At 47.5% G+C, this 11,279-nt stretch overlaps 1 protein-coding gene across 1 annotated transcript in view; it reads left to right on the top strand.

Annotated features, from left to right (window-relative positions):
- Positions 1–460: 460 nt before the first annotated feature.
- SNTB1 (syntrophin beta 1) overlaps positions 461–11,279 on the top strand; it is a 111,682-nt gene continuing 100,863 nt past the window's right edge. The window contains exon 1 of the mRNA XM_066335457.1: positions 461–1,059. Within this exon, the coding sequence (XP_066191554.1) occupies positions 543–1,059 (517 nt within the window). The 5' untranslated portion in view covers positions 461–542. The remainder of the gene's footprint in view (positions 1,060–11,279) is intronic.

The raw sequence follows: 11,279 nt of genomic DNA, 5'->3' as shown, positions 1-11,279 counted from the left end.
CCCGGGCCCGAAGGGAGCCGCGGCCCAGCCAGGGGTGTCCCGGACAGCGGTGTCCCGGACAGGGGTGTCCCGGACAGCGGTGTCCCGGCCAGGGGTGTCCCACCCAGGGGTGTCCCGGACAGCGGTGTCCCGGCCAGGGGTGTCCCGGACAGCGGTGTCCCGGACAGGGGTGTCCCGGCCAGGGGTGTCCCGGCCAGGGGTGTCTCACCCAGGGGTGTCCCGGCCAGGGGTGTCCCACCCAGGGGTGTCCCGGACAGCGGTGTCCCGGCCAAGGGTGTCCCACCCAGCGGTGTCCCACCCAGCGGTGTCCCACGCCGTGTCCCCGCGGGAGGGGCGGGACACCCCGGTCGCACTCCGCCCGCGGGCGGTGCCGCCAGGTGTGCCCGCCCCGGCGCGGCCCCGGGGGGGCGGCCGCGGCTCCTCGCCCCACCCCGGCGCGCCGGGAGCTGCCGCCCCCCGGCTGAAGTCCGGTGCCGCCGTGCCGTGCCGTGCCGAGCCGTGCCGGGGGTGCCGTCACTCGGCGCTTCCAGTATGCTCCTAAGATGGCGGTAGCGGCGGCGGGCGGGGGCGGCCGGGCGCAGCGCAGCGGCTGGCTGGAAGTTTTGGTGCGGGAGCGCTGGCACAAAGTGCTGGCCAACTTGGGCGGCGAGGCGCTGGTGCTGAGCGGCGAGGAGCGCCCCGACGGCGCGGCCCACAACGGGCTGGGCGGCGATGGGACGGCGTGCCGCGGGGCCGAGGGCGGCGGGGGGCCGGCGGGGGCGCGCACCGCCTTCACCGACCCCCCCGAGCAGGTGCCCGAGGCCATCTCCAACAAGAAGCGCTGCGTGAAGGTGCTGAAGCAGGAGCTGGGCGGACTGGGCATCAGCATCAAGGGGGGCAAGGAGAACAAGATGCCCATCCTCATCAGCAAGATTTTCAAGGGGCTGGCGGCCGACCAGACCCAGGCTCTCTACGTGGGCGATGCCATCCTGGCTGTGAACGGCACCGACCTGCGGGATGCCACTCACGACGAGGCGGTGCAGGCGCTCAAACGGGCCGGCAAGGAGGTGCTGCTGGAAGGTAGGGGAGCGGGGCGGTCCGGCCGTGCGCGTCCCGGAGCAGGGGCTGTGGGGCGGGGCGGCTGCCCGAGGGGCGCCGGAGCCGAGCCGGGGGCGAGGGGATGGCCCCGCGCACCTTGTGCTGCTCCTCCGGGCGTCTTTCCAGCCGGGAGAGTTCACACCCTGTACGCCGCGCCGGGACGCTCGACGGCATGTTATGGGCGCAGCCCCTGGGGAAAGGACAAGCGGGATGCGGGGGAGCCGGGCTTGAACTTTCCGCCGTCGTATCCGCCGGCGCAGTCCCCACAGCCCCGTCCGTGCGCGGTCGGTGGAGGCTCCGCAGCCCCGTCCGTGCGCGGGGATGGGTCTCCTCCTGAGCTGAGGCTCTCGGTGGGAGCCTGACCGAGCCTCCTGCAGGGTGAAGGATCTGCCGTCAGGACATTTTCGCATCTTTTCAGCCCAAGAAAGGTGAGAGTTGGGTACTGTGAGAGGAGAGGTTAAAGAAGTAAAGGAAGCCCCTCGCCTCCCCAGGCATTAAGGGAATGACTTGGGTGACTTTGCCCTAGTCATCTCGAAACGCCCGACACCACCCTCTCTCCAGTTCCTCCTTCCACCACCGTACTCCCGGTCAGGGGTGGGGGGTAGGCGCAAAGCGGTTTAAATGAAGCTGGCGGTGCCTCACGGACTCATTAGCAATCCCTGCAAAGCAGCGCCTTTTCCTTTCTCAAAGGTGATTGAAACAGTTTGTAAAAAGTAGCCATAGAAATTGACCGCAGAGAAAGGGGCAGACGCTGGTGTGCGTGGAGGAGACGTGGAGGGAGAGTGTCCCCCCAGAACGGGACGGATTTTGGGGGGAGCAAGTAGAAAAGCAGAGGCCGGTTCCCCCAGACCAGAGTTCATGAGGAGAGAGGCGTGCGCAAACACTTAATCCTTGTCTTTTCCCAAGGACTAATTTACTTGCTCCACCTGAGAGAATGAACAGCTTCAGAACTGCCCTTGGCGTGTGTGTGATAAAGTGATTACATATTTGCCCACAAGTTCATTTAACCGGAGGTCAATGGCATTTGAGGCATGCTGCAGCGCTGCCTTCCCCTGTGCCATCGCTTTCCTGCGAGCCGCGGGCACTCCCACCTGACTGTACCTGGAGCCCTCTCCGTACCGCGTATTCCTTCTTTGTGTTTTTTCGTGGTTATTTTGAGGAGCAGAGGAGGTGCTGCTGCTGCCTGGTGCAGCTGAGGGTCAGCTGTGAGCAGCCAACTATGACATAAAGTTACAGAAAAAGTTTAAAAGGGAGAGAAGGTGAGAAACGTGTTCCACAGCAGCGTGCGCTGAGAAACTTTTGTTTTCCCTGTGACAGCGAAAACTGGAGGACTTAGTGCTCAATGAGGATTTGAGAAACTGAGGACAATTGTGTCTCCTCTCCCTCTGTGCCCTGCAACACCTGCAGGACCAAAGTGCATCTTGTCTTCTCTCACTGCAGCTGAATTGATTACCTCTGAAGTATTAACATGAACTTCTCTGGGCAGTCTGAAGTGAGGCTGTTGCATCTAAATTTTATCACTGATTTGTTTATGCAGTTTAAGGGCTTTCTGGGGTGCAGGCCAGGTAGTGGCTGAGCTTTACAGTGGCCTGATGAGTTATGTATACGTGCAGTGCTTGCAACAGTGTCCCTTCCTCTGTGTAGTGCCTGCAGCAGCAGCACCTGAGCACAGTGCTGCTACACCAGCCTTAAAAATCCCTCAGTTTTCTTCTGGGCTGGGAGTGAAGATGAAGCCGTTTCAGAGGGGCCTCTAAGCACCCTCCTGCACTCCTTCTGACACCACAGCTATCTTGCATTTCTTTGCTCCGTGCTGAGGTGCCTCACTAGTTGTTTCTGCAATTGAATTTGTAATTTGCAAAATGAGAGTATATTTCAGTAGTGATCTGTATACAGAGTTAGTATACTCTGTCACTGTACTCAGTATTTTATCCTGCCTTTGTCTTGCTATTTCAGCAGAGTATCAGAGGCTCCAGCATTGCCTGGGAGGGCTGCTCCCTTCAGTGGGGACCCACTCCACGTGAATGGCTTGTGAAAACAGGCAGCTTAGAACAATTCTATGCGATTCTATTGCCCACTTTGAAGCTCATTCTTCAGCAGCAGAGTCTAAAATGGTATTTTTATTACTAAAGGAAGGAAAATCCAGAAGTTCTTTTTACTCTTTAAAGTGTAGAAGGGTAACACTTGGTTTTCCTTTCCTTACCGACTATAGGATTTTGTCATTTCCTGACTTCTTAGAGGGTTACATATGGCAAAAAGCAGTCTGTGATGGGGCAGGGCAAGACCCCTGTGCAGCTCCTCTCTAGACTCTTTCTCCAATTCACAGAGCAAAGACAGGATGTATTTCCAGGGTCAAAATATAACATTTACATTTTAGGGAGATTCTGAGATTTGTCTGTGGCTTCCATTCCAGGAAAGCCGAATTTGCAAAGGCATAGCAAGGTGTAAAGAACAAGGAACACATTTTATGGTGCAGCAGGGCTCTGAGTATTGCCCAGTGCATTGTGCATTCCTGGAAAGGGTCTTACCGTTGGGTATTTCCTGGAGGTTATGGCAGGGAAGATGTGGCTCAATACACCCAATATCAGAGTGCTGGAGCCTGCCTGTTATATAGTGTCCTGCCTAAAACTGCTTGCTCAGTGAAATGAGGCATTTACCAGCTCAGCACTAAACTGAAGTCTCTCCTGCATTCCTGTGCAGGGAGGAAGGGAGTGGAAAATCCCTCCCCAGGCCTCTGCACCCTGTGTGGGAGGCAGGGCTGGCAGCTGGGTGGGTGGCAGGAGGAGGAAGGTCTGTGAAGAGAAGGGATCAGGCAATGCTTCATTTTAACATTGCCCCTTTTCCTGCATTTCCACAGTGATTTCCACAGTGATCACTGTCTCTGAGCTGGTGGAAAGAGAGATTTGCTGAAGGGTCGGGGTGATGTAGCTGTAGCAGCTATGCTGGTGTTGGGGGGCACAGCTGTAAAGCCTGGTAGGAAGGACAGGTCCTACACTAACAAATTTAACAGCCATGCTGGGTTGTTCTGTCTTCTCATTTTCCATCCCTGACACATGTATTATTCACCTACTAAGCTAAAGTTCGTTCTTACAGGTGTGGTCTGTGTAGTTGGCCAGGGTGCCTTAAATCCAGTAGAATTTGATAAAAAGAGGGGAAATAAGGCAACAGGTGATATTGCCTTAAGAGGAGCTGTGAGGCAAAAGACACAAGGGGAGAGAGAGGTGATGAGGAGGAAGGACTTGAGCCCTTAGAAATCATTCTGTGTCCTCATCTGCAGGGGAGGACCACTTCTGCCTGCAGGGTTTAATTTCCTGTGAGCAGCCTGGGTGTGGGGAGCAAAGCAGGCAGAGGTACCTGGTGTGGGGGTAGCCCTGGTGTTGGGCTTCTCAGCCCTGGGTGGCTTCTCAGATGTTCAAAACAGCAGGATGGAGCTTCTCACCAGCATTCAGGAACAGAGAGACTTTCCCTATGTGAGAGACAAGGCAGCCTCCTTGTACAACACATATTTGCAGGTGTGGAAGGAAGCTAAAATTATCCTGACAGCTATTGTTTGTACATATAATTTCCTTGTGGTTCTGTTAAATTTGGGCTTCTTAAATAAGCACTTTGGAAAATCAAGCATCCCCTCTCGTGCTGTGTGAAGCACATTACATTCAAGTGACTCTCAAGACACCAAAGACGTTTGTTTTTATCAAAGCATCCTGGAAGAGAGCAGTCACTTAGTGTGTTCTGTAGCCAAGCTGGCTGTGCTTTACTTGTATTCTGTGTGTGTTCAGTGAAAAAATGAAAACTTGAAGTGGCCTGTCAAGTGGCTAATGTCAAACAGGACCCCCTGCATGATGCTGTATGGGGATGTGAAGAAAAATAACCCCTGCATCTTTTGCTATCTTTCTGCAGGGTGTTTTCCCCTAACTTGTTTAAAGTGTGTGGATGAGCTAGCAATGATGGTAGTGGAAGGTATGTAGTGGGAAAAGGAGCATCTTCTTAGTGTTGTTAGAGTTTTATTGGTTTTGAATGATCCCCAGTTAACACAATTGCAAGGTCTATGGAGAAGTGGCTTTGGCAGCATCCCTGGGTTTGCATAAATTTCCCACAGAGAGGCAGCCCCCCACATAGTGAATTTTAGCATATGGACAGTAGTAGACTATAGTCATCTTCTGTGGCTTTCTTGGGACTAATACACAGCTTTAAAGCTATGTAAGAATAAACATGATGCAATTTGTACTGTATTAACATGTATTATTTTCTTGACAATATTTCTGTAAGAGTTGTAAGAATTCTCCCCTTCCTACTGTTTTTTAATTTCCTGTGGGTGAAGCAAAGCAATCCTATCTGTGTGAATTACATGTTGAAATAGTGTAAAATAGGTATGGGCTTCTTGTTGGCTGTAGTTTTTGATATCTGTGGTTTTGTGTTTCTCTCAGTAAAGTAGTGACAACAGGAGATTTCTGAGAATAACAAAATACAGTATTTATCTAAAAAGTGTATCTCCTGCAAGTATAGAGGAAAAATGAGGCACAGGGCACTTAATAAATGTGTATATGACATAACTAGTTACTACAGTCAGGTCAGGGCTGTAAATCTCAGTGACTACAAATTGTATGCATAGTTATTCTTTATACTTCCAGTGTATGTATGGACAAAACACTTTTATCTTTTTTTGGGGGGAATGGGGTGGGGTTGTACCAGCAAATATGGGGTTAGGGAAATGCCTTATATTTAGAAGCTGTACATTTCATGACTCATGTAGCTGCCCTTGGCACACATCAGTTGGAAAGTGAAATTGAAAAGCAAAGGAGCAGATAATCTTATTCTAGGAGTTCCAGGTCTAAGCAGTTCCTGAGAATCTCAGTTTTGATTGTTTCAGCTGCCTGCAGCTGATGGGGAAGGTTGAGTGGCAACACTTGATGTGTTTTTCATTGATTAGATTAGATTACAGGCTAATTTAGCAGTCCAGACAGCCTGTATCACCTTTCACAGATAAAAATCAGTACATCCTCTTTGCAGTAATTCTTCTATGAGTCCTCTGTCTCAGTTACTCTAAAGAAAATAAGGCAGCTCTGGGCAACACATTCCTGGATTTATTTGGACCAAGTGCTGGGTGCCTTGTCAACCCACACACCCTGGAAATCATATACTAAGCCCTATAGAAGCAACTTACTACCATCTCCCTAAGGGTGCTTAGAAGATTAAATATGTCTAAAGACCTGGGATTCAATTGCATATACAGATTATACATGTTAAATATCATTAGAAAAGAAAAAAGCATGTTCTAAAATCCCAGTAGTAATTTCTTCATAAAAATTAAATTTAAATCTTGATATAACTCTTTAAAGAATCTTTAAACCATGAGAGTAAAATTGAAAGCTGAAGGCTTCTGCTATGATTAACAAAACAATGTTTGTATCTTGATTTTGCTGGGGCAGGTGCCTCTCCACTGAAGGCCATTTCCACCCTCTCAGGACAGCATTTTCACACAGGTGATGCCAAGGGCACGGGCCTCTTCCCACCCCTGCTGCCCACTGGGTTTGGGTCAGAGACGCTCAGGGAGTGTGTGTTCTGAGGGAGCTGAGTGTCCAGAATTTAAACCAGTTTGGATTTGGGACAGCCCAGCTCAGGTGCTGATCACAATAGATTGATGATTTCAGGTGTAAGCTAGGAATGAGTTTTAACTTTCTTTTATTCTCTTAATCTCACTGTTTTTATAATACATTGTGTGGAACTTGCCCTGCTAGTAATGTATCTGTAAATATAGCATCTGTTTGTGTTTGTTCAGAGTTCATAAGTATTAGAGAGTTTGCTCTATTTGTAACCTGTACAGTAGTCACTCTGCTTTCAGGCTTTAAGAACACATTATTTCCATTCCATTTTTCTTATTTAGATTTCTGATCATAGGATTGTTTTGTCCTTTATTCTGCAAGATTATGTTGCCATGGCTACTTGTTAGAATTGGTACAGCTACTTGAGTAGAAGGGAAATTGGAAGAAACAGTAGTTCAAGAGAGCAATAGCATAAGTGAACAAAATGTGATGGGAACAAAGCTGTCCCAGTACAACATGAAAGACTCTGGCTTTCCAAGTCTGAAACAATTCCTCAAACATCTAAGAAAAATAGTTGAAGAAGGGATGGTAGCAGTATTTCTAGAATGTGCAGGAAGTCCTTTAACTACTGATCATATAGAGTTTGTGAGTAGCCCACAGAACACAGCTTTGCTGGCCTTGACATGGTAAGTGGAGGTGACTAGGTTATTCTTTTAGCCCCTCCCAGCCCCACACTGGTGTCACTACAGCAGCTGTAGCTGGTGTAAAGTGGCTGCGCTTCAATCAGCTATGTCACCTCTCCGAACCTTAAACTGTCAAGAGGAGAAAAATTTCTGCCAGCATAAGGTGTGCCTGTGCTAAGGGTCTTTACCAGGACATCTGTTCTTAGGGCAATCAGGGAGAGCATGGTACTGTTATGGCAGATGGGGAAAGAGTTAAGACTCAGAATAGGAGGATTAAATTGACTTGTTTTGGCAGAGGCACAAAGTTTGTTGTAAAGATGGGAAGGAACCTCAGAAGAGTGGCAGCATTTGGTACACGCCTTGAGGAGGGTCACTGCAAGCAAGGAGGCAGTTTGTAGATGTTCAGGGTGAGACCTGGCTGATTTGGGCTAGAGAAGTCTGTGAGAAACTACAGAGTATGTAGAAAGCATGGAGTGCTACTTGTCGTTCATGCTGCATGTTGGAAGGTGTGATGTGAGCCTCCTTCATGCTCTTAAATAAGCGTGTCAGCTGCTATTTTGCAGGACCAGGAAAGCTGCTCCATGAGACCATATCTCTGTGCTTTAAAAGATGGTTAATAGCTCGGCCTTCTTTACCTTGCACTGCTAGGAGAGAGGATTAATTGAAATTATGACAACCAGCATCTTGCAACATTTCAGAGTCCAGCAAAACTGAGTAATGAACTAACACAGAGAAGTTTGCCTGGGAGAGAAGTTGGAAAAGACAGAACTGGTTTGTTTATCATCCAGTTAGCACTCAAAACATAATTTTTTCCAGAACATAAGTTAATGAACTTGCTTAAAAAAGGTTTAATCAGCTGTGACTAGCTCATCAGATTGCTTCAACACTAGATACTGCCTCACTGTTAGGTTAAGTTTGTTCCTTAACATAAATTCAGTTAAGGGACATAATTTCCACATAACTCTTTGGCAGATACGGATTTCTGACTGCTGCTACTGTACACTTCTGTTACAGTCTGGCTTTAATTTTGTCTGTCTAGAACTTGAACTACTGAACTGGTTACAGCGTTGTTGCACATATGCTAAGGGTACAACAAAGTAGGTCACTGCCAAAGCAGCACATCTGTATTGTACTGTTGGGTAAAATGGAGTTTTTAATTGTAAGGAAATGAGCCTGAAAAATAGATTGTGGAAAAACTGTCTTTGATTGGAAATTATTAACATACAGCACACTCCTTCTAAAAATGATACGCAGGTTTTTGCTGAACTGTTGGAAGTTGTGCTTGTTGGCATAGCTCTGGGAGTCATCAGAACTAAAGCTGTGACTGTTTGTTCCTCTCTGCTCTGGGATCTTTCCTTCTGAAGGTGACATGTATTTGAGCAGTGAGGCAGCTTCAAGGCAGCACATAGGTGAGTAACGTGTGTGTGCATCTATATGAACAGCTTCTGTTCACTTTAATGGCAGACTGAAAACGGCTAAATTCCTGATATGGTGTAAGTACCTGAGAAACAGAATTTTTTTCTAAATATCAGAAAGCTATAACTGTATCATAGCATAAAAATAAAATGTAAAAAAGCTGGTAACAGAATATAAATTCCTTTCTGGCAAAGGAGACACAACTTACCTGATTTGCTTCAACATGTAACATGACCTCTTGGGAATACTTATCAGCCTCATGTGCCCTTTCAGGGAAGTGGGACCATTAATTAAACTTTATGTTCCATTTGCCATAGGCATATACAGCTGGTGCAGTATCTATTTTGGCTTTTAACATAATCAAGAAGTTATGAGAGAGCGTGGAAAAGCTACACCGTGGAAATAACCTATCTTCACTTTAGTTTGAATTATTTCAAGAATACTTCAAGCTATTTCCAGGTTGATTTACTGTACTGATGAGTTTAAACTGCCATTGGCTCTGATTCTGCAAGGGGAGTAAGGGCCAGCTGTGTGAAGATGCTGGCGAGGTTTAGAGTTATCCAATATGTATCTTATGAAGCTGCTTTAAGCTAATAGTTTTAACTCAGACAGTGAAAGTTTAATCTCTTTATCCTGGGCTTTGGGCTTTAGTCCCTGTGAAGCCTGGAAAGACAAAGCTAGCAGAGGCACTGGCAGGATTGTTGTGACAGGTGTGATTTCCCTTATAGCAGGCAGCTTCCCTTTAGTCTTACTCTTCCCAGGTAGAAGCCAGATGGATCCTCCTCTTGCTGATGTGAAGCCAAGAGAGGTATTTAAGTATTGGATCTTCAGAAGTGTTTTCTAGGAATAAGATGAGCAGGATTTGTGAGGTTTTTTATTTGATTTATTTTGTCTGGTTTGGGGGATTTTTATTTGGGTTTGGTTGATTATTGTTTGTTTTTTTTTTTCTTCGGGGGGGTGGGTTGGGATTTGTTTGGTTGGAATTTTTTTTTGAGGATTCTGTGAACAGAAAACAAAGGTTTCCAAATTACAATTGTTATCCAAAGAACACATTATTCTTGTTACCTACCTGTCCCTTTTAACCTACTTGTCCTGTCTTATGCAGTGAGAGACTTTCATGGTGCTCTGTCTCCTCCTCCATCAATGATGGGTGACTGGGATGGAGAAGTGTCTGCAGAGACCCAGCAGGATTCCTACCACATAAATATATACTTGGGCAGAGAGACACAAACCATAAGATGTATTTATATACATACTTCTGGAATGGACAGTCCCATCATCAGGTATTCCTTGTTTGGTGCTTGACCTTCATATATGCCTAGGGCCAGCATGGCAACTTTAGGCTGCTGGGGCTTTGCCAGGTCTGGAGAGGCTGAGCTGCTACCTGCTACCCACTGGGCCTCTGCTTTTAGCATGTCGTGGTGGGCTGTTCTAGCTCAACACTGGAGAGGTTTTGTGTGGTTGGACAGGGACAGGCGAAGCGGAAGATTTCGGGCTGTAACGGAAAGAGCATACCCCAACCCCCCTAAGATAAGCTATCTCTAAAGGAATGTAGACCCTTACTAACATGTGCCAGTACTTTTCCACTCCGTCTTCTAACCCAGGAAATGTGGCAATATCCCCTCTGACGTAGTAAAGACCCCAGAGTATATAAACTGCATTTTTTACTTAATAAACGCCTCTGTAACCGTCTGCCACGTTGGTATTAGCGTTTGTTACTAGGCCCGGTGGTACCAGCAAAATGTACACGCCGTGCTGTCGGTCCTGAAGACCAAGCCTCCACAGTTGCTGAAAAAGAAACAGCAACAGTTTTGGAGTCTCCCTACTGCAGATACTCAGGAGCAGTCTGGGTGTAACCCTATTCAAGGTGCTCTAGCACGATCCTGCTTAAGGAGAAAGGTTGGACCACCCGTGGTCCCTTCCAGCCTTAACTGTTCTGTGATTCTTACTCTGTATCTCACCACTGGGAAGACTTTTCCAGGGCTGGGGATGTGGCTGTTTGTGAGCTCTGTCATATTAAAGTCAGGAAGATGTGCTTATGCAAGAGAAGGGAAGCTTCAGGCTGGAATGACTTAGATGATGTCAGGCTCTTCATTAAGAGTTCCAGGTGTTATTACTGTGTTTTGCCCAAATTAAACTCTAGATTTTAGAAGCTTAGGTAAATGGCCAGTCAAACAGTTAACACAGCCCACATTTTTGAAGTCCTGTGCACAATGGTGAGGAGTGACACAAGCAACACTTAAACCTGATGAAAGACCTAAAGATGCTGCAGATGACTCAGCTAATAAGCTTGAAGCCACTGTTGCTCTTATGGCTTTTGTTACCCTTTTCTTTGCAGGAATAGTGGCTGATGCTCTTGGGATATTTATAAGACACAGCTCTCATCTAGCTTTGGGGAGGAAATCTCTATTCCTGCCTTGAAAGAGGCAAAAAACCCTCATGGTAACTTCTGTCTTTGTTATGTTTGTGAAATGCTGAAGAAACATCAGGCCAAAAATGGCCATAAAGGAAGATAACATTTCAATGTGGGAAGAATTCAAGTGAAAGCAACTAGTTTTTTCTGTGT

Source organism: Sylvia atricapilla, chromosome 1 (genome assembly GCF_009819655.1).
Source record: "Sylvia atricapilla isolate bSylAtr1 chromosome 1, bSylAtr1.pri, whole genome shotgun sequence".
NCBI lineage: Eukaryota > Metazoa > Chordata > Aves > Passeriformes > Sylviidae > Sylvia > Sylvia atricapilla.
This window is presented reverse-complemented; position numbering and strand designations above follow the sequence as displayed.